We start from the raw sequence: 23,025 nt of genomic DNA, 5'->3' as shown, positions 1-23,025 counted from the left end.
CACTTCACTCGGTCTCGGAATAGAGCCAGGTGTTATGTTTTCAGTTATGAATGCCTGTGGAGCACTCAGCAACATATGCAGCTTCCATTTTCCGAAAACATTCCAGCGAAACCGAACCCTTTTATTTCTAACTGTGCAGTTAACTATATATGCTAATATATGACCCACCCGTCGCCACAGCTCATCTAGGAGAGTGCGAGCGAGGATCTGTGCAGTTTTCGCGCAAGCGGTAGCAACGAATAGTGTTGCCAACAAATTTTGTTGCTGCAGAAACCATCGCACGTAAGCTGAAACAGCAAGCTTTAGTCCTATCCATCCTGTGAGTCGATCGTCAAAGCTTATGGGCGAACCCCAACCACATAGTCGGTGGGGGTTCGCTAATACGTTTCACGTAACAAATCCTTTACCAACGTCACAGCACATACCTTTTAACGCCTATGCAAGCTTGAAGAGGCACTGGTTTCACGGGTCCTCCTCATTGACCTGGAACATAAAAAAGTTTCATGGATAAAAAAAGTTTCATGGTTAAAAAATTTCAAATCATAATTTTAGTTTATCAGATTTGTAGGTAAACGTTCATAATTTAGGTCACCAATGAATGGGTAATTTTTTTTTATGTTGTTCACAGCTTAGGCTTTATACCTTCGATGATAAGCCGCACGCACTTGACCACGCTATGTACTATACGGGGCCAGTTTCAGCGAGTGCGCGCACGCGGGTCGGCAACGTCGGGCACCCTTTTCCGTGTTTGATGCGCACGTGTGTTGACGGGCGCGATGGCACGTAAACCGAAGAAGAAAGTAAGTATTGCGTATTTTGTTGATTTGCCTCCAGATATTCGTAAAAGCAGGTGTCATGGAACTGTGTGATTCCTCGTTTAAGGGATATCGATATCCTTTCTTCCGTGATTTTTAGTCCGCTGACACTAAGCGCATTCATCGTTGAGTAAACTACGGCAGCTTTCGTGTAATTCTACATATTAGCGGAGGAATAGGCTGAGTAATGTTGGGGATCGGAGAAATAAACGTGTTCAGTGAAAACGATACCGGCGTTTTGAATTACTGATATATTTTTTATATGTACTAAGTGCACGCATCGCGCTGTTCGTTGTCAGTCTACTTATGATCAGCCCATTTTTGTGGCGATCCCTTTCATGTCACACAGCGGTGGCGGTAAATTTCTCTTTGATGAATATCGCAGGGAACTTCAGGAGCGGCGACACATTACATAAGCCGAAGGAGAGCCTGCAGAAAACTGCAGTTGTCGCTGAAAGATTTCAGGTACGTGTCAACGTTGCGTTCGCGCTTCTGTTGTGTCGGTGACAAAGATGGCTCTTAACACTGTTGAGGAGGACTGTGAGGGATTTATTGTGCGAGATATTTTTCAGGAGGCTATGTATTCTCAAGGGGATATACCCGGTTGAACCGAAACACCGGCGACATGTCAACCACGGCAACTCTGCGCACAACACATTCTACCTTGTGAAAGACATCAAGTTCATCGCCCATGAACCCATCATCCAGAAGTTTAGGGACTTCAAGGTGGGCACTTTCTGCTTCTTTGATTCTTCTTGCATTTTTATACGTTTGCATGTTGTAGTTTGATCTAGACAACTGCTTGCCTTCTTTCTGCTACGCGTGCTGTATTTGTAGTGAAATATTTCGTATGAAGCAGTTCTCGCGCTTCTGATTGTGATATTTCTTAGATTACTTGACCGCATTGAATGGCTTTTGCATCTTTTGATGCTTAAGATCACATGTAACCAACAAGTATTTCTTAACAAGACCTTTCATTACAAAATGTTTCTTTGTAACTTTTTATACTGTGTGTTGTAATTGTAACAGTGATGCATGATTTTATAAGAGGGGCAGAACTGCTGTGGGTTCATGCTTTGCAAGTAATTTTCGTTTGCTGTGCTTGATTAGATCTTCATCAGGAGGCTGAGGAAAGCTATTGGAAAGAATGAACGTGACACTGCTGAGCACATACGTAACAACGAGCCTGTGTACAGGCTCGACCACATTGTGAAAGAAAGGTAAGCGAAGAGCTGCTTTCCGGATGCATTGATGTCGAAATGTGGATTTTTTAAAACGGGGAGGTAGAGCCCCTTAAATTTTTAATCTTTCGTTACCAGTGTGTCTTAAATGTGTCCATAGATAGGAAACATGTAGCTTATGCTTACAAGTAGCTTAGATTGAAGTTCTTTGTGGCTTGCATTTTGCATACTCTGAAAGGAAATGATTAGTGAAAAGAAGCCCAGAGTAACATTTCAGGTTTGTGAAGCTGTCTTCAAAACAAGATCATGACATGTTCTTATCTTTTCTAGGTACCCTACCTTCGTGGATGCATTGAGGGACATTGATGATGCCCTTTCCATGTGCTATCTGTTCTCGTCTTTCCCAAAAGGAAAAGTCATCAAGCCACAGCTTGTGCTGTTGTGCCGGAGAGTCATTGGTAAGTATAGGTACCATAGAGAATTTAAGAATTGGCCGTAATGCCTACCTTGACATTAATATTGTGTGTGACCTTCGTGGCTGCCTACTTTTGATTTTAAGAGCCTTGGCTCTTTCCTAGTTTCCATTTTCTGAGCGCCATTTCTCTTTCAGTGGAGTTCATGCACTATGTCATCGAGACTCGAGCACTGCGAAAAGTGTTCGTCTCCATCAAGGGTTACTATTACCAAGCAGAAATCATGGGCCAAACAATAACATGGATTGTGCCTCACAATTTCTCATTCCGGGTAGGATTTATATCTTTTATTTGCACTTTTCAGCATTCAAAACAAAATACTTATCATGTTTACCATCATTGTAGCAACCAGTTGATGTGGACTTCAAGATAATGGTGACCTTCACTGATTTCTACGTCACCCTCATGGGCTGTGTCAACTACAAGCTGTACCATGCATTAAACCTCCACTACCCACCAAAGGTGAGCTTCTCAGGTTGTAGGTTCAGTGGAGTTAATGTATTGTGCAATTAGGTGTTGTATGTGTACATAATATCCTAAAAGGGACACTTGTGTAGACAAATCTTACCTTTAGTGTCCTTACTTGCTCTACCAAAGTTTTTGACAGAGCATAATCTGGCATACTGAGTCTTATTATTCCAAATTAACAAAAGGTTCAGCGCAAAGATGCCTTACCATAGAAGGCAGGGCAGTAATGTTTCATGCTTTAAAGGAACCAGTGGCTATGGAAAACTTGCCAAGTTGGCTGATGCAGTCCTATCATCTTGTCAATTGAAATATCCAGCTTGGACCACTGCATTTTTTTAGGGCTGAATGATAGTGGAAACCACCTGGCAATAGCAGCAAAGTGTAACTGACATCGCCTATGGTTGGCATTTGAATGTGCCCTTCATGTAGCAGTAACACAGGCCCCTTGTTATGTTTCAATTGTGGCTCTCGACCACAGTGCACTTGTAAGATTCAGTAACCGCTGGGTGCACTCGTTTGTCTTTTAGTATTCACCGGTATAAAGAAACTGAATGCAGTCATTCTATTTTCGTGCGCAGCTCGAAAATGAACCTGTGGAACCTGCTGCCATTGATGACGAAGATGAGACCTCAGAGGTAAGCACAGTAACTCAGATTTCCAAGCTAATTCGTGGCTTTATGCAGCTGACTTCTTCAAATCGTGTTTTGTCATTGGATGTACTTGGTTTGCCTGATTTTCTGTTCTGGTACTCAAATGGAAAAACGCTCTAATCTGTTTTCTTGGTTTTTTCATCCTGTTGTCACGAAGTACATATTTTTGCCACAACAAGTACTCTGTATAGTTGGTCACTTTCTGCATTGAGAAAAGTTGGGAAAACAATGGCTTTTGATGTAATACTTTGACTTAAAACAATGTCGCACTTGTAGGCGACTTTGCAAAGGCACACGTCGCTTCGTGCATTACCAAGCTGTGCGCTTCAATATAGCCGCTGCAGTGGCTTGCTGGCTGTGGTGTTCTGCTGCTGAGCACGGGGTCACTTTTTTGGATTCCCAGCCATGTCAGCTAAGTTTGGATCCAGGCAAATGCAGAAAAGCTGGTGCTGAGATTTCGGTGCACTTTAAAGAGCCCTTGGTGGAGGTTACGATTAATCTGGCATCTTGCGATAGCGCGAGTTTTTGTTGCTTGCTTTACTCTGGCACAGGAAGTGTAATAATTTAACTCTCTTTAAATATAGCATGAGGCCTTGGTTGAATTCTTGACGCTGAAGATTTTTGGACACGGAGAAAAGTGTAATGTTTACCAAAATAGTCAAGCGCATGCTTCATCTCTTCAGAACTGTTTCTGTTGCGTGCGAAGCAGCCCGGACATTTTGGAAGAACCCTGCATATGTGCAATGGTTCAACTCACTGCTGTACACGTAATGTGCTACCGAAGTGTACATAAGAACCTCAGTCATGGCCTGAGTGAACGCTAGTTTTCTGGGCGTGGAAAGCCAGATTGTCAGAACATTTTCGGGTTCGTGCGCCATTCTTTCATCTTGTTGACTCACGAAATAGCAGCACAGATAGCACATGCAGTTTCTGTGGCGTTGTAGACACTGGGACTACTTTTTAAGCGCTTCATCATGGTCTGGAAGTTGTTCTATACTCTCAGATGTAAAGCACACTGATGGATTGCTCTGGTTTGCTTTTTGTTGAATGGGCTTCACTAGCAGTTAGGAGAGTGAGCTAACTGTTAGGATGTTTTGAGCGCTAGGAAAGATTTGATGTTCTGCACACAGTCAGCCAAGAGCAGGCAGTATCAGTGGGATTAAAGTTGTTCCCATTCATCATTCATTAGTTATGTTCTGGGGGTAAGTGAAGTTGTGGGTACCATTGGAAATGTTTTATGATTCCCTTTGTATGCTGTTGGGCTATTGTCATCTCATCTGTTTTCTTTGCAAATGGACTTCCATACACAAAGAAATGTTGTTAAATTGGCATGCATGCTTTGGAAGAGCTCTTATGACTTTTTGCTGTGTGTATAGAAGTCGGGGTGATTGAAAAGTAGCTGCAACAACTGTCTTTATGTCTCCGTGTACTTTTACTTGTCTGCAAGTCGCTGTCACATATACGGATTTTTTGCTGCTATGCTTTCTGGCATGAATTATGAGATGTTTTATTTCTTTCTTGCAGCGCATTGCCTCCTTGAACAGCAAACTCAAGTCAATCCTTGCAAGTAGTGTAGCTGATGATGCGCCCCAGCTGGATGAATTTCCTGAAGTGAGCGTCATTTTGCATTTTGTCTTATATTACTGGCCAGTGCCTTTCCTTGCTGCGATTGAAGTGGGAATGCGTCGGAATGCAGTGGTGGAAAACCTGCGCTAGTTGTGTCAGCCTTCGCTGTTTCATTAAACCTGCTACGCGCTGCTACAAAGAGGAGCTTCTTGGTGAAATTGTGCCAAGACGAGCTGTCGTTAATGGTAAATGGCAGAAGTTCCTGCCTAATGCAAAGTGGAGTTAATGCATCTGCATCTCTCTGCCAGTCAAGGCAGAAAGTGCAATCGATGAAACCCACTTCAGCTGCAGTGTCGCCTTGGCCTGGAGTGAGTGCAGTGAGGTGGCACACGCTCTTCCTCGTGCCTTCCTCGCATTTGCAGCAACTGCGTGGTCTTGTTGGTATCGCGATAGTACTTTCAAAAACCGAAAAGAAGCATTTCCGTTTTGGCTGCCTCTGCACATTGCACTGCAGTGATGAAGCATAGTCAAAAAGCAAAACCTAAAGTGTCCGAAACAAGTGAAATGAATGATGGTGGCTGATCACTGCTGTACCTGTAATTAGTTAAAGCCTGTTGGGAAGAGTGCTGTTGACTGGTTTTTTTACCATGTGCATGTTAAGGTACAAAACCTGATTACTACAGAAGTCCGGAAAGTGCACGGTAATCAAGGTAGCCATGCACCATCACTGAATTGGATTGTAGTGTGCTATTCTACGAAGCATTTGGATTGAAATAAATTTATCTAAAAGCACATGTAAGCTGTCCGCATGTCTTAATAGCCAACAGGTTTTTGCACAAATGAAATCGTTGTTTAGAAATCTAAAACCGGTAATAACTTAAGGCAGTGTCTGGTCATCGGCATGCCATTGGATAAAGCACACAGGATATTGTGCCATTTATTCCCATCGAATTCATGCTGTGTGAAGGTGTGTGTAGTTTTTTTAGCTTGCATCTCATTGAGTAGGTAACACAGATAAAAAGCGCGGGACATGCACATCCCGCTGGATCGACATGCGACGTTGCTTATCTGGCCCAGCACTTCGAATTCTTCACCAGTCTGCACTCTGGAGATGAGCTGCCATTGCTCACATGACATGGTTGCACCTGTGCTCGAGGAAGTCAGTGAGACATAACACTCATGGGTGTTTATTGCAACTGCAACCACTAATGAACAGCTGGTCAGCTAGCAGCAGCACATTGATCAGAGTCTCCCTAAATGTGAGTAATGCATAAAGAAGGGCTTCGAACCTGCTGGTGGTGTACAGGCGCAAGCATGCAGGAGTCTGCTCACACCGAGAATGGCGGGACCATGTAGTAGCAGGATGGTCTAGCAGGTTTTCCTGCTCGCACCACTCCCACAGTCAAGAAGATTGAAAGCCGAAGAAAGTGCCATCAGGAGACGGTTTTCACAGTCCACATGTGCCTCGAAACAACAAGACAATCTCTGCCAGCGTGGCACAAATTTTGCACAATTTCGACGCCATGCTTATAGTCTATGTGAGCCATCACCACTCTGGTGTTCGAAGCTTGGCTGGCTTGGAAAACTTAGAGTGGAACCTAGGAAAATACTTTATTTTTGCTTTGTGCTGCGGCGTATTCTGTGTCTGTTTTTTACTTGGACAAAAGACCTGACAAAGTCCTGTTTCGTACGTGAATTTCTAATTGTCTGTAGTGAAACTTTTGTGGTTATTGTGTGTTGCATTTGTGATGCTAATTCTGGTGATGAAATAAGCTTGTTCTAACAGTCCAGCTGCTACATTTTTATTGCGCTACTGAGTGTCCGTTTTTGTTTGTTTTGCGCATATATAGTTGTGAAAATGAAACTTTTCCTTTAACAAGACCTGCTCCAAAACACTCTTGGCCATTCCAACCACCAAGAATGCCTTTTCTTTTTTGTCCCTTCTAAGATGCAATCAGTTTCTCAAGAGCTTGAGATTCCTGAACTCATGTGTTGTTTGCCTCTGTGACAAGGCATTGCATTCTGTTGTTAATTAAAAGTCGGTAAACTACTTCATTTAATCAGGGTTTTGTTATGCCTAAATTGGCTACTTGACATTTATCTTTTTCAGAAGCTATTTTGCAACAGTAGCACTGCGTCTCATTGTTCTGTGCTTTGTTTCAGGTTGAGGGTGAGAATAATGTGGACATCAAAAGTGAAGAGGAAAAGCACAAGAAGTTTCTGAACCTCTTCTCAGGCTTGAGAGTGTTCCTTGGACGAGAAGTCCCACGAGAATCGCTCACCTTTGTGTTGCGGTAAGACGCACAATTCTGGAAGCTTAAAGGCCAGATGCAAAGAAATTTTAATTTGGTTAGAATTCCTCTTATTGGCTGTGTTATAAAATTAACCATGACAATGTCCTTTGCTTCTTAGAGAACTAGTACTGTTGTTATAAGCGTTTACAAAGCTCTGTAGCAGACAACGCATGCACCTTGGCGGTGTATCACACAGTTAGGCCGTTTACGGACGTTAGGTCATTTATGGATGGCGTGGATTGAAAGGTTGGTGGCTGAAATGCGGCTTGGCTGACCCACAGCGGTACTGTGGAAAACTTTCGAAATTTTTGTTGAGATTATCATGCCGAAGCGCTGTGTGGCAGATGGGAGCAGGAACGCATGCCACACATGAAAGCGCATGGCATATGGCAATCTGTTTTCTTTCCTGTGGTGTTCTGGTGGGTTTTGTGGCTAATCTAAATGCAAAAAAGTTTTTGCAAAGCTCTACTAGTAGTGAAATCTCGTCTGTGACCAAAGGACTAAAGCAAACCCCGCAAAACAAAAAGTGGTCTTAGTTGGCAGGCGCGCGTTCGTGCAATCGGCATTTGCGATGCTCACAGTACACAAGGCGTGCTCGTCCTGCTGTGGCTTCTGCAGGCAGCAGCGAGCTGCCAGAACACTACAACTACAGCGTCGAAGTCATTCCAAACGCTCCCGTTTTTGTGTAATTTCTGGCTTTTGGTAGTGGCATGCTTTTTCCAGTTTTGTTTGACAAATGACTGTTTTTGAGAGCAATTTCTGTTGCACTCACTTCTATTATGAATGCCATTTTTTGTTTTTAGCGCTCTCTCATGACGTACTAGTAGAAAAAAAGTCCTTTTACATTGCGAAAAATTTTGTTGCAGTTGGCCAGTGTTCCGATTTGGTGACAGAAATGTCTTGTAGACTTTGTTCTCATTGTTCATGACTGAAAAACCTTGCCTTGCATGTGCTGGCTTTAGAAAATATCCTTTAGTTGCAATGCCTGTCATTGGTAGTTGGCTGTATTATGACATGCATAAGTTGCTTAGTTGAGAATTGCTTCCGACAGAGCGCCGAATCTGTTCTGCGAGAATTTCAAGTTTCTCGTCAGGGACATTCCTTGTGAACATGGTGCGCTAGCTTCGTACGTAAAAAGAAGAAGGGTTATGACAGTGTGTGCTAGCAGCGAAGCAAATGAATTATACATAGATGACTGTAATGTTACTTACCATATTTACTTGCATAAGGCTCCAAAAAGGGGGGGGGGGGGGGGGTGCAAATTATGTGGAAATCTCGTGAACACCTCTTCAAAAACTACAGAAGTCATAACACACACTGTATGCGGTGTATTGACCCCCCGCAACTCGTGCCCCTCTCAGGCCAAAAATAAGTTGACTCCAAATGTAAATCGACGCATACCCCCATGCACCCCAGGCCCACGTTATATAGTTTCCCGCGCACATGACGGCATGTGCGCAGCTCAAAGCAATAAACGCGGAACGATACAGTCGCAAAGTTAGCACTCGGAGGCAAATGCAGATACTAGGCAATAAAACGGTGCCCTCGCATGCACCCTCACTGAGTAGCAGCAAACAGACAGCCAGCAGTTAGGTAGTTTCAGATCCTGGCATGACGCACGCTCCAGAGGTCACCGGAAGTTTGCTCCAGCAGCTGTTTGTACAGGAAAGCAACCGCCAGCACACATTTGACTTTTCTTTCCTGGATACAATTTACAAACGAATTACCAACTTTTTTTTTTGCACCACACACTCGCCTTTCGCAGTTGCGTCGCCGCGCCGATCTTCCTAAGTCTGCCTTGCACGCTCATGCTTGCATGCTGCTGTGTTTGCTCAGCGAGAGCGCATAATATGCGAGTAAAACTTTTTTTTTATAAATCCAGATAAGAAATTAGACGTGTGCCAATTACATGAGAGCGCAGATTACTCGAGTAAATACTGTAATTGAGAATGGTTACTGATGCTCTTTCTGGCCTATGCAGCTGCTCTGTGTGATACACTCGATGAGAACTTGGCTTGATCATAAATCACATTTGCTTCTGGCTGCAGTTCTTTTGGTGCTGAGGTGTCTTGGGACGAGACACTTTTTGTGGGTTCCACCTTCTCTGAAAATGATCCTACAGTTACTCACCAGATAGCGGACAGGCCAGAACTAAAGAAACGCTTCATAAACAGGTAAGTTGTGAACTACCTCTTCTTCTCGACCTTATTCTCTTGGTGGATTGGCCATGCTACTTACATGCCATGTTTACTCCGTTGAATGCACATCTGAATTTTACAGTCGGTAGAAGACAAACATTGAATTATGCTTCTGGAAAAGCAGAGTTCATCGATGTGTGGCTGTTATCTATTAGTATTGCCCTCGGACTGTTTCTTGCCTCTTCTTATCTACGTTTTCTTCTTTTGTGTCAGGAAATGTCAATTTTTGGCTGCTCATGATGGGTCAAATATCACTCTGCATGCTGCGCAGTGAAACATTATGTACACACTGTGTATCTCATACAACCTCTTCCTCTTAATGAAAAACAAAAGGCTTGCACTAACCATCTCAAATGGAATTAAGTAAATATGGTGTGTCGGTAACAGTAGACCGGAGACGTGTCGGTAACAGTAGACCGGAGACGGCACCATTTTTTTGTGTAAATAGGGTTTGAGATAGAAGTGATCTGTTTTAATCATGTTGTTAAAAGTAAGTCATGTAAGAAAAACAAATTTCTATGCCATGAGCACTTATAGAAGTTTGGAAAATTCCTTGTAGTAGTTGACAGTTGAGTGGGAAACCATGCTACAGGCATTCTGTGTTTCACAAAACAAAAGTGTGCTACTGAAACTCATGTTAGTGACCTTCCCATCGATCATTCGATTATTTGGGATTGAGATGGTTTGGGCAACTCTGGTATCAGTAGTAAGACTGAAACCTGTGTGTTGTTACTGTTTTCTATGTCAATATAGGCAGTAGTTAAAATTTTGATGCCAATTCTTTGAGGAGCAGCGAAGTTTTGGTTTTTTGAAATCCTGTATGTTCATGCATTTTGCCACTGGTACACTGGTACGCAAGTCCACTAGAAGGCCATTTCTCTTGTGCTACATTTTTTGGGAACACGTAGGTGCATGCTGGTTTCATGTGGTCTCTCTTGCACGTTTGCTGTTCTTACCACTTGCATGCTGTTTGTTTTGATGCCATGCAGGTACTACGTGCAGCCGCAGTGGGTGTACGACTGCGTCAACTACCGTAAACTGCTTCCAGAGCAGGACTATTTCATAGGGGAGGTGCTTCCCCCGCACCTGTCACCGTTTGTGGAAGAAAAGGAGGGAGACTATGTTCCTCCTGAGAGACTGGCCATGCTGAAGGCTCAGCAGGGCGAAGGTTAGTTCCTTTGGGATACAATATCTGTTGGGATATGCCGCTGGCTCTCACTGTCTATGTGTGCAGCTGTAAAGGGGTACAGTTGAACCCCGTTATAGGGGATATGGCTGCAGCGGACGATACGGAGAAAGAGAAGTTTTTCGCACGCTTGGTTGGCCGCCCTGTTTCTCCCACTAAGCGGACCTCTTTTCTAAGAGTCTTCAGGTTATGGAAAATGTTCGGTTAGTAATGAACTGGTCATCTTTGAATTTTGACCTCGCTTTTTATAATCGACATTTTAACTTAAGCTTGTCGGCGCCCTCCCTTACTTAATGGATGTGGTGCCATTGCTCGCAAACCATGGTTGCATCCATGTTTTATAAAGATGGCATTGTGGGACCACTCACGTGGTATTTTCATAAAGTACAACTGCAGCTATTGTGGAATCTCAATGAAACAAATCTCATAGGGTCACGAGGCGTATTCGTATTATAAAAAATTTGTATCATCCAAAACGAACAAAATTCATATGCAGAAGTAAGGGAAATGCATCGCACAGGACTGTTTACGGCTGGTGGGACTTATTTATGATTGCATGCCTCCGCTACCTGCTTGTGGTGTGAACTGCACGACTGGTGATTGGGGCATCAGAAATATTTAGGCAGCACTTAGTTCCTGAGGATGTAACCGTGGCTCGGGCGTTCATATAATTTGTAGTGGAGTGGGAGAGTGTTCAGAACATCCGAAATTCTACACATTGTACACAGTGCTGTCAGACCAGGGGGTTTTATAGGGTCCTATCATCCCAAAATTCGTTTCATCTGTGATCGTGTCATTGAGTTTCTGTTGTAGTGCAAAGTGCGCTGGCCAGCTGCAGAACATTAATGAGGGGATTCCCAATTGCTAGTGCTGTGTAAAGAAGGCCTTCCAGCCTACCAGCAGGGATCTGTGTGTGATCGTGAGGGTGTCTGCCTGCATTGAGAATGGCGGGAGTGTGTGGCAGATGCGCACTGTGCGCTTTTCTGCTTACAGCACTCTCACGATCCAAGAAGTGCCATCAGCTAGTGGCTTGCGCGACCTGCAGGTCATGCCTTGAACCAACAAGCACACCTCTGCTAGTGCGGTGCAATGCGCGATTGCCGTTGCCGCTATGTAGTTCATATGATTTCAGCACTGCTGTAATAGCGAATGTTCGCCGTGTCCATTCCAAGCTTTAAAGCTAGGCAAATTTTCTGCGGTGGTCTCGGAGAACTCGCAGCGCCGCTACTCTCACATTCACCAAGTCACTTGCTTTTGAAATGGCCTTAACAGGAGGAGACATGCAGGAAGAGGTGCACCCACAAGCCCCCAATCTCCTCAGTAGCGGTGGGCACAGGCACCCTGTCAGTACAATCACGCGCTCAGAGCGGGCACGCTGTGCTGCTGGGCCACTATACTGCGTTTCATATATAGCAGGCAACGCTATTAAAACTAGCGCATTCGCGCAGGCTAAGTCCGCGCCCCAAAAATAGTTCACCTTGCAACCACAGTGACCACAGACATATTTCATTGCGGAAAATCTCAAGTACTGTGAATGGCAACCTCCTGCTCTTCATTTTACCTCTTGCCACATTTTCATCCTGCGACTCATTGAGATTTCGAGAAGGAAAAATGACATGTGGCGATATGATGCATGGCTTGTAGGGCGAATCGCTTTTACCCCATCCGTGCTCGTAAAGTAGTTCACATTAGGTGCAAATTATAGGCAGAGGGCCAAACACTGAGCGTCTCACAGTTTTGACCAAGATTTTCAATGCCACCACTTCGTTTTTTACCGCCCTTTGTTTTTGTCTAAACGGTCACCAAGGCTTCGACAAGAACAAATAATATGTGGCATAGTAATATGGTTTCGCAGAGGGCACTACTCCCGCAGCCCCTGCAGCGTTACCTGCTATATATGAAATGGAGTATACACAGAGCTGCTTTTGTTATACATAATTGAGTGCCCGGTTTGTGTAAAGAGTTTGCTCTCCGAAATAACACTAGACAGGAGGCTTAAATGTTTGCACTTCGCAATGGGTAGGCTGGGAAGTTCAGTACTTTGGTTATTTAAAGTATCCCAAATATTTCTAGTTTTTTTTTTGGCTTCAAGTCACTGATCGCTTACTCCACATTTCTTTAGGGAATTAGTGCAAATAACCCTTTCAGGCGCTTTGTACACAATTGTGTACAGAGCAGACTTGCAGCTTTTTCTGAGGGACTGATGCACCTAGCAGTGATTTAAATAGTTTCAGTCAAATTGAGCACCTTTCTTGTCATAAATAAGTTGGTTTTTCGTATCATATCGCGAACACAGCAAATAATATTTCACATAACAGTGAGCTAGGTAGCACTTTGTTCGCCATATTTGTGCCGATAGATTTTGCCGCGAGTGAAAACATCGACTGTTTTTGCTCAATTTTGAGTGTAATGCGCATCTTCAAAGCACAAAGTGATTCCAAGATCCCGACGGTGCTTACCTGACATATGAGAACATTTTGACGTTACTATTTCTAACAAATCTGACACTTTGTATGAAATTCTGCACATCATTGTAAACACCTACTGGCTGGACGCTCGAAAACTAACAAATTCCCTTTCTTAAGGCCTGAATGTACTACTTAGCTGAAAAAAAAAATTAATTTCAATTGAACCAAAAAAATCGCTTTTTCTTTGTTTCTTTAACTCCCTCCTTTATCCTTTCCCTCACAGTGCAGTTCCACCAAGATATGGGAGACAGTTACTGTGTCATTTCCTTTCCTCAAAATCAAAACCAAAACCAACCTGTAAGGGATAAGCCTGCTAGCTGTTGCAGCTGGGGTGCAATGGGTGGCACACGATGTCTTGATATTGGTCAAGTAGCTGAAAATTAACTGCTAATTTTGCAGTTAATAAGCTTATCGAACGGCTACAACCTTCTTTTATGAAACTCAGTCACAGAGTGACAGCATCAGGATAGGGTCAGATCAGTAAATAATGAAGACATGAAACCTTGCTTATAAGAGATCTCTTATGTAACAAACAAAACCCCTTCTCCAGTACACGTCTGTTATAAGAGGGGTTCAACTGTTACTCCTTTTTTGCTCGCAAGGTAAAACTTCCTTGTAAGGGATATTGTTATTTGTACTTTCTGCTAGTGCAGTTCCTGCTTTAATAAGGCTTGTTCTCGATGAAATGGCACATATTAAGAATGTTATTTGCCAAGGTGCTAAAATTAGAGGTCTTGATGTTGAAATGTCAGGGTGAGGGTTTATTTTTTGTGAGTCTGAGAGGATTTTAATGCATTCCTGCGCATGTCTTTTATTATTTTGTCTTGGAAACAGAATTTTCTGCTGTCAGCGAAGGAGAAAGCACAGAAGAGGAGGGCACGGCTGATGATGATGGTGTGGTAGAGGAAGATATTCCAGGTAAAAACATTGCTCTCTTGTCGGGCTTCGCATCTTTCCTAAAGAAAGAATTTGGGCACCTCACTGGGTCAAATTCACTAAATGTAAACATCAGTTTCCAGTCAGTTGTTCTACTACCGTAAGTTTTGAACACTAAAACACAGCTGCCTTCTCTCTTTAAGTCGACGATGGCACTGCAAATGATTATTAAAAGTGTCTTATAGTCCAGACTGGGACAAACATCGGTACAAGTGTTTTTCTTTTTGCCGCAGTCGCGCTCGCTACTTCTGATTGGAGTAGTTCGTGTCGCGAAACATAATAGTATATTTTTGTATTTCAGCTTAAATTGTTGAGCAGTGTTGCATTAGAGTCAATAACATCGTAAGGTTAGCATACTGCCGGGTTTTCAGAAGTGGCTGTGCAGAGCAGGAAAGCTTTGCTTATTGCGCTGTGGTGTGCTTTTTAAGGTGTGTTTTCCATGCTTTCTCTGCGGGCATCCGAGTCATTGAGTTGCTATCCATGCAGGCATACAAAAAGAGTACAGAGCTGAGATTGGGGACACTAGCACATAATGTGCTGCAGGGCCAGGAGGAAATTGCAGTGCTTATGTAATAGAGCAGCAGTGAATGCAGAAGGGGAAGCGTTGATTAAGTGTGTTGAATTGTCTGTGCTCACAGAGTATGCTTTGCTGTACACAGTTTGTCACTTGGGGCAAAGGAATGACGTTTGTACAGTCAAACCCCAGTACATTTAAATTCACAGTACCCATGAAAAATTTTGCTGCAATGGGAACTTCGTTGTCATGAAATCGGACCAGAACATTGACCGATGGGATTGGATATAAGTTCGTGAACGGTGTTTTTTTCCAAAAACCTGTCAGCGTTCGTCTTTTGACAGTTTGAAATAGCGCTGTTGCACAATTTTTGTGGTACTCCAAAAAATATAACAGTGGGCATATCTTTTTGTATATGAGGGCCCCTGCTATACTGGCTGTCAAAATCTTTTTAGAGCGCTGCTCTTAAGTGCCCATTCCTGTGTTGAGTGGCATGCCTCGTTGCTGGCCGTTGCGTAAAACGAGCAAATGAGCGCATCGTATGATAAGAGAACGAGTGCAGAGGAGGATAAGAGAACGAGCACAGAGGAGGATGAAAGACGGGAATATTGAAGAGAGTGCGAGGAGGACAGGAGAAGATTGTTCTGGAGCACGCTGAAGGCTTGGGCTTCCGTGCTCACGGCCCTAGTCCTCCTCTTCCCGCGAACTTGGTGAAGCAGTGCGCGCGGGCCTACGGTTCGAGATGGTTCGATCCCGTTCGAGAAGTCAGGGAGGGAAGACGCAGCTTGACACGAGCTGCGGTGCCTATTTTTCTCGGTGGCGCCGCCCGCTTTCAGAAATTTTGTACTTGGCTTTTGGACAGCGCTTTACGGATCGTACACACACTTTGATGGCTTGATTAATGTGTTACTGCCTTTGGCATGCGGCGATTGTCTCTCTTTTCCCCAATCTGTCTGACTGGACACCTTATCGAAATTATAATGTTGAAAGGTATTTGTGCTGCTTGTTGCCCATGGGATTTTGCCTCGCCGTTTTAATTATCATTTGTGGAATTATCCTCCTTCTGTTTGCAACCGTTTTTACTCAAACAGTGATGTGTAACGTTTTGTATTAAATGGTGTAGTCTAAGAGTAAATACAATAGCCGACGGGTAATTCAGACTCCAGTAAATCGGACTTGTAGGATATTTCGGACTTCGGTGAGACAACGTCAGTCACCCCATAGCAGCGCATACGTACTTGCGACAAATATTTCGGAATTTAAAAGTCCAAAAGTTAGACTTTTCGGACTTATTTCAGTCGCGCGGGCCAAAATCGGCAAAATCAGCCATTTTATCGGCTTTTTGCTGGCACAAAAGGTGCCATCTTGGATTGAGGTGGATTTACTCTATAGTTGGATTGGCTTGACATACTTTCGGTACCTTTTTGCCTGTAGAGGACCTCGCGATCTCTGCCATTTCGAGGTGGCAGTCTGATTGTCATCGCCGTCAACTTCCTTTTGTCGGCTATGTGGGCTTGTCAGGTACATTGAAAATTGGTTTTGGGGGAAAGGAAATGGCGCAGTATCTGTCTTGCATGTTGTTGGGCACCTGAACTGCCTTGGGCCGGAAGGGAAGGGATAAAGAAGGGGACTAAGAGAAGAAAGGAAGAAAGAGGTGTGGTAGTGGAGGGCTCAGTAGTGGAGGGCTCCCGAATAATTTCGACCACCTGGGAATCATTAACCTGCACTGACATCACACAGCACATGGGCGCCTTAGCTTTTCGCCTCGATCGAAACGCGGCTGCTGCTGCCGCGGTCAGGTTTGAACCTGGGTACTCCGGATCAGTAGCCCAGCATCTCCTAACCACTGAGCCACCGCCATTCGCCATTTCGTCACTTGGGTTTCACCGACCGCGTCGACTGAGTGGCGCTTTGTCTTCATGAAGTTTAATAATAATTGTTTTTTTGGGGTGGGGGGGGGGAGGGGGGGGGGGGTATGGCGCGGTATCTGTCTCATATATCATGAACCGCACCGTAAAAGAAGGGATTAAGGAGGGAGTGAAAGAAGAAAGGAAGAAAGAGGTGCCGTAGTGGAGGGCTCCGGAATAATTTCGACCACCTGGGGATCTTTAACGTGCACCGACATTGTACAGCACATGACATCGCACAGCTCACGAAGTTACATCTGTTCGCCGTTTTGTGATTGCGCCCGGCGGTTCCACCGCTTTGAACAAAGAGTGCCTTGTCTTTGCGTGTGTTTGATGAGCGCTGTGGTGCACACTCGGGTTGTGGACAATATGGCCCCGCCGGGGCCGTCAAAGAAGCGTGAGAAGTATTCGACTAAGAAATTTTCCGTAAGGTGAAATCAGTGATTTTTTAAGCCGATTTCAAAGTGATTTTTTTTGTACTTCACAAATTTTTCGGACTGTTCGATTATTCGGACCATTTTTCGGGTCCCTTCGAGTCCAAAAAATCGGACGGTGACTGTAGTTTAGTTTATGGGGGTTTAACGTCCCAAACCAGCTCATGATATGAGGGACGCTGTAATGAAGGGCTCAGGAAATTTTGACCACCTGGGGTTCTTTAACGTGCACTGACATCGCACAGTACGTGCTCTAGAATTTCACCTTCGAAATTCGACCGCTGCGGGTGGGATCGAACTCGTGTCTTTCGGGTCAGCAGCCGAGAGCAAGTAGTATGTAATATGGTCTGTTACATAAGCAGCTATGTGCGCAACTGATGATCAATTCCTCAGAATTTAAGAAATATGGAGAAGAAAAGGGGAGACTGCGAATAAGGCACTGAATTGTGCTACCTAACTCACTAAATTCCAAGCAGCTGCAAGAGCCCTCTGTCAGGCTGCGAATTTAATATCATTTCCAATGAAAGGCATTAGCGTGAGTTGACATCCTTGCTTGCATCAGTGTCGTGTGACTAAAGCTGTACTGTCATTTGCAAATGTTTCCAGTGAGGATTCCCCGAGAAGGGGCTTAGCTATAAGCTCGGCAGCGGTGGATCACTGTGTACATTGCTGAAGCCTAAGCCTATGTCTGCCTCTGTTCGGCACTATATGTTCCATCTGCAGTTGCCTATTGCTGAAATACCGTAGCAGCTGCGCTCAAAAATCGCATCGTCCACCAATTTTCTTTCTGCGTGCATTATAAATGTAAGCGCTGCTCTTGTTGGTCCGCTAGAGTTTTTGTTGAAACTGCGCTTGCATCATGGTGTATTCAGTAGGGGACGTATGCACTTTGAAATTGACGCTTTGGACAATGTGAAAGAAATGCAGTTGCTCCGATTCTTTTCAGTCATTTTGCGACACACGGTACAAACATACCGGCAGCGTATTGTTCTGTTAAAAGCTGCCGTGGTGGCTGATTGAATTCAGTGCTCGGCTGCTGGCCCGAAAGGCACGTGCTCAATCCTGGCTGCAGCGGTCGCATTTTGATTGAGGGGAAACGCTTGAGTTCCGTGTACTTTGCAACGTCAGTGCACGTTAAAGATCACAAGGTGATCGAAATTATCCGGAGCCCTCCACTGCGGCGCCCCTCATAGCCCGAGTCGCTTTTGGACATTTAAGACCGCTAAAACCGAAACATAAAACATTGTTCTATTGAGACTCCACGTAAACCGCCGTCACTCCATCATTTATGCAGTAGTGCCTGGTTAGGTGAACCAAAAAGAAAAACAATTTAGCAAGATGATTGTTTCCATTGCAAAAGTGAAATGAGTGCACCCACGCTGGACACCAGCGAATTGTTAAGCGGCCCTTGCTTGGTGTCGCTAGGTCTAATGTGCTCTGCACTGAAGCCACAGCAGAAGTGCTTGGGAATTACACTGCTGATCATAAACGATCTAACATTGTAGCCATCGTGCCTTCGTGCAAAGCGAGTGAAAGAGCAGGCCATCTGAAAGCTGCCTTGCACCGGCAGCCGCGGGCCATAAGTGTGGTGTCCGAGCCGTCGGGAAACCATCACAGGCAGTCATGCGCTGGAGTGTTATGAGCACATTCCTGTGCATTAATTCCGATTCCATAGGGGATGTCAATGGCCATTTAAGGTTCAGACTGACTATGGCGACTGTTTTGGATGAAACCAAATGAATAATGGAACACCATACATATTTGGAAGAAGAAAGAAAAATTGGCTGCTTACTCAAAAAACTTTGTTGAAGCGGAACCTTGCTACTGAAGCTGTTCACTGCGAGGGCAAATAATTGCATTGCCTTGTATGGCTTGCTGGTAGGGAATCAAAAATATGTATATTTCATTGTAGCAGCATTCAGTGTAGTGGTTTGGTACTATTAAATCTTTGCCTTTTGGAAAAGAAACAATCCATTGTGCGTTGGCACTGTTTGTGGGCACTGTGTGTAGGAACCGTTTTGACTGTTCACTAAGTAGCATTGCTAGTGGCACAAACTGTAACCATTGACATCTGAAGACTGTGGCTTTAAAGTGGCAAGTAGGGAGAGATGGCCTTGTTGGTGCTTTTCCTTTGCGGTTTTATATAAAACTTGTGATTTGGAGTCGAGATGTAAAAAAGGCATTCTTGAAAAGTGACACATCAGTCTGCATCTCTGAAACACTTCGAAAGGAAAACTCGACCTAGAACCTGCGAATCACTACTCATTTGAGGACCAAAAGAAAACAATACATTGGTAGGTTCAGTATTTAGAGCGTTTTTCAAGGCATAGTTCCAGTAGTGACCATACATTGCTTAACTGTAATGAAAATGTGTGCTTATATCTTCCTTTATAGGCTGCTCACTTCAGAGTATAAATCACTTCAGAGTCTTAGCATGTGCATGGTTTTGCTAAGCATTACATATTCTCAAGGTGCTCATTACATTTGTGTTATTGAGGATTGCGTGTAGTGCAGTTCCACGTTTGTGTAGAAACTGTGCGTCTGTTCATGTCCGTTCCATTTCTTGATAGGATCGGATGAAGAAGGAGAGGAATCTGAAGGAGACGACAGTGAAATCGATGCAGAACACAGCAGCGATGACGAGGAAGAAAGTGAAGATGATGAGAAAAGCGCGAAGAAAACGAGCAGGCGCCCAGGTGCTGGTTCATCCAAGAAAAGGAAGCTGGCAACTGTAGAACCTGAGCCTGCTGCCGTCGCCAAGAAGAAACCCAACATTGGTGTACAAACAGGCACGGTGGTTCGTGAGGACCCTGAAAAAGTGGCGCAAAGGATCAAGAGTGAAGAGAAACGCCTGGCTGTTCTCATGATACCCAAGAAGCACAAGCGTCTCTACGAAAAGATCGTCTTTGGCCAGAAGCGTAGGGCTCGTGAGGTAAGTATCGGGTTCTTGTTCATCGCATCTTGGGCAGCTCTATGAAGAAGAGAGCTAAGGATAGCCTTATAAGGCTAAATTACTGTGCATGGTCCTTTCAAACTTTGTATGAAATTGACAGTTATCATTTGGAGCTGGCCATTGAAACATGCTTTCTTAAATTGCTAGCCTACCTCTCCGAATATAGAGGGAAGATTTTATGATGAGTTCCTCGAATTTGAATCAAGTTTGAATCTCGAGTTTGAATCAAGTGGCAGGGAAAAGAATGCTTTGTTTCTGAATGGAATTGTCTCAGGAATAAATGAGTCTTTTGCTACTGAACATGCACCAGCATAGCCACAAAGAGTCAAACATTTGATCTTTACTAATAAAAATTGCATGGAGTGGTCTTCAGTGTCCCTAAGTATCACTAAGCTATGCTCCAGTGGGTTGAACTGTGCTGTAATAAATGTGAACCTTGATGTGTTGTCAATGTTTATTATTTTTGAATACCAAATCAGATGTCTGTTTGTTTCATTCGGTGAATGAATTAAATGCTAAGTGTTCAAAAAATAAGAAATTTTAATTAATTCTCCAACCTAATTCAAATAGATTTTGAATACTACTGGGTAACGGCACAGTGCTAAAGCATTCCTCAATGGGTGCCTTAAAGCGCAACTCCAGGGTTTTTTCGAGGTTCACGTATTCTTTTTAAACCCCTACTGTAGCTTTCCGTAACCATCCCGATCATTTCCACCTACTTTGGCTGCCGTGCAGCAATTCATTCATGCGCAAACTTATTTTAAAGTTTGCTGCTCTTGTGGGCTCAGTTCAGGTGATTTCTGTGGGCAGCACTGCATTTGCGAGTATACAAATATTAATTGCACCTCATTGCCTGCTCCTCACATGAAGAACAAATTTTGAGACTTGTATTAAGTTGTCTTAGCCATTTTATAAACAGAGTAGCCATTTCCAGTCATAATTTGAGCCATTCGGCACATGTACAAGTGTTTTTTTTTTTTTTATAATGTCTGTGACATCATTGCTTTATTAACCAGAGCATCGTCCCTTGCCAAGAGCCGGTTTGCTGCTTTTGTTGTTTTAAAATAGTAGTCTGAAAAATGTTTTTTTTTTTTTATGCCGGAGACAGTGTACTATAAGGAATGAATTGTAATCATTAATTCAAAATATTGGAAAAACCCTCAAGAGTTGCCTTTCAAGTCCGTGCCTCCCTCGACATCATGTAGTATGTTGCCTCAGCCACCATGCATGGCAGTGCCCTAACCTGTACGCCTGATGCATCCACCATGACTCGAAACCACTGTCGTTATCAGTAGTGAAAGCGCTTTATGCGTGTAAGGTTGCTTTGTCCTGCAGGTATTGTGCTTGCAACAGTTACCGTTACCTGTGTACAGCTTTATTACATTGCTCAATGCCAGCCCTAACCATAGGTGCTTGAAAAACTGTCTTCACTGGTGTGTGTACATTATGGCATCTTAATCTGGTTTCACATTTGCTTGTTTTCTATGGGCACTTCTAGTAAGCCGAATCTCGATTAAAGTCGTCTTTTGTAACTGATTCCATCATGCCTAACTTTCTTTTCGGCTAGACTGTGATGCCATGCTGCTAATATGGCTGCACGTTTCTTCTCTATATTAATCGTAATTACTCTTGTAAGTTCTGCTCAGACTTCACTTAGTTATCGCTTTTTTGTCAGAATATGCTAGTATGCTAATCCAGTCATGTTTTTTAATGCAAAAGCATTACTAGTCCCATTACGGAAAAAGCCAGCGGCGTATGTGTGTTAGTGTGTGTACTCGCAGATGGCACAGAAAATCCCAGTGACGGCAAAAAGAAATAGTGTGATGTCATCAAGCGCCCGTAAGACGCAAACGGCAAGCCGAGCCCCACCACTTAAGACAGTCCTCTACATGTCGTTTGTCTGCATATACTCGCTACTTGCCAACCCCCATGCGGCGCAAGTTTTCCCGACAACATTCATACCGCAAGTTTTCCCGACAACATTCATACCAAAATTGTGACCCAGCCGTTAGTCACAGAGCATTCCAGGTTGTGTCATGCGATTTCTCGTTGCATACAGCTTACATGTGCTGGTCAAGTTGGAGGCTAGCTTGCGACAGGGATTCGAACAGAGGACATGTGCACCTTCAACTGTATGCCTTTCCAGACTTTACCTCTTCCCTTAAGGAGCGGTTGAGGTGTCCAAGGAGATGTGAGACAGCTACTGCACCATTTCCTTTCCTCAAAACCCAATCTTAGTATCAAAATTGTGATGCAAAGGTTCATCCTACAGCCTTCTGGGTGGCGTCATATGTTGTGTGGATGGGTGTCAATAATGCACCCAGGGACAGTAATGCTTTTACATTCCCACACGTAAGCAGTCTGAAGTGTCTCTGCCAAATTTTTTTTCATGACCGACTTGTTCCTGGTCGAGGTACGAGTGTTCGAACATAGGTCATTGCAACATAATCTGGTTCCTGTTTGATCCGGCCCTGTCACTACATATTATTCAGTTCATACTGTTGAAGCTAGCTGTCCAGCTATTTAGCTCAGCAGCAAAGCCATTGTGTTTATATTTCATTTCCGTTTGAAAAATACTGTTCACATAGCACATGATGGAATCGCTGTGTCTCACAATCTAAGCAAAAGGGCAGGTTTGAGGTTCGTTTTTATCAGCTATATTGTAATCTTTTCTCTAATGTGCTTTTTGGAATGTCTCTTGAACTGGCTGTGTTTGCTCCCGTGTGCAGGCTGCAGCATTGAAGCAGAAGAGAGAAGAGATAAAGAAAACAACAAAGAAGGCAAAGAAAAAATGATTCCCTGGAATTATTCTTGTAATATAGCACGGCACTAATTGAGCGATTGGTTTGCTTACTGTTTTAAAACTGCTGCAGTACACGTACACACACAGCCGTCAGACGTACCGGCATTCCCGCTAACTTGAACCAAAGTTTTGAAGAAAGTGGGCATAGGAGGGAACAAAACTGAATATCTTTGGTCATT

General features: G+C 43.8%; 1 protein-coding gene across 2 annotated transcripts; it reads left to right on the top strand.

The window, feature by feature from the left end:
* The first annotated feature begins 700 nt into the window (after window positions 1-700).
* On the top strand, window positions 701-22,880 carry LOC144120792 (pescadillo homolog). 2 transcript variants are annotated; one of them, XR_013312486.1, is made up of 15 exons: window positions 701-800; window positions 1,201-1,280; window positions 1,388-1,541; window positions 1,926-2,035; window positions 2,327-2,454; window positions 2,607-2,740; window positions 2,815-2,931; window positions 3,516-3,572; window positions 5,112-5,198; window positions 7,317-7,447; window positions 9,496-9,621; window positions 10,635-10,813; window positions 14,134-14,217; window positions 19,661-22,234; window positions 22,316-22,880. XR_013312486.1 is itself a non-coding variant. In XM_077653498.1 (15 exons), the coding sequence occupies exons 1-15, from the start codon at window positions 777-779 to the stop codon at window positions 22,836-22,838; spliced, it is 1,839 nt and encodes a 612-aa protein (XP_077509624.1). In that variant the 5' UTR covers window positions 701-776; the 3' UTR covers window positions 22,839-22,880. The 2 variants fall into 2 exon arrangements, 1 of the variants encoding a protein (XP_077509624.1); XM_077653498.1 differs by having other exon boundaries at window positions 19,661-20,022; window positions 22,773-22,880.
* The last annotated feature ends 145 nt before the right edge of the window (window positions 22,881-23,025 follow it).

The sequence above is a fragment of the Amblyomma americanum genome, chromosome 2 (assembly GCF_052857255.1).
Source record: "Amblyomma americanum isolate KBUSLIRL-KWMA chromosome 2, ASM5285725v1, whole genome shotgun sequence".
NCBI lineage: Eukaryota > Metazoa > Arthropoda > Arachnida > Ixodida > Ixodidae > Amblyomma > Amblyomma americanum.
This window is presented reverse-complemented; position numbering and strand designations above follow the sequence as displayed.

Excerpts from the sequence above, each read along its gene's own strand:
- LOC144120792 (XM_077653498.1), top strand. The coding sequence starts at position 777 with ATGGCACGTAAACCGAAGAAGAAA. Across the intron at positions 1,542-1,925 it reads AGAAGTTTAGGGACTTCAAG|ATCTTCATCAGGAGGCTGAG; the intron begins GTGGGCACTTTC and ends GTGCTTGATTAG. Across the intron at positions 2,741-2,814 it reads CTCACAATTTCTCATTCCGG|CAACCAGTTGATGTGGACTT; the intron begins GTAGGATTTATA and ends CCATCATTGTAG.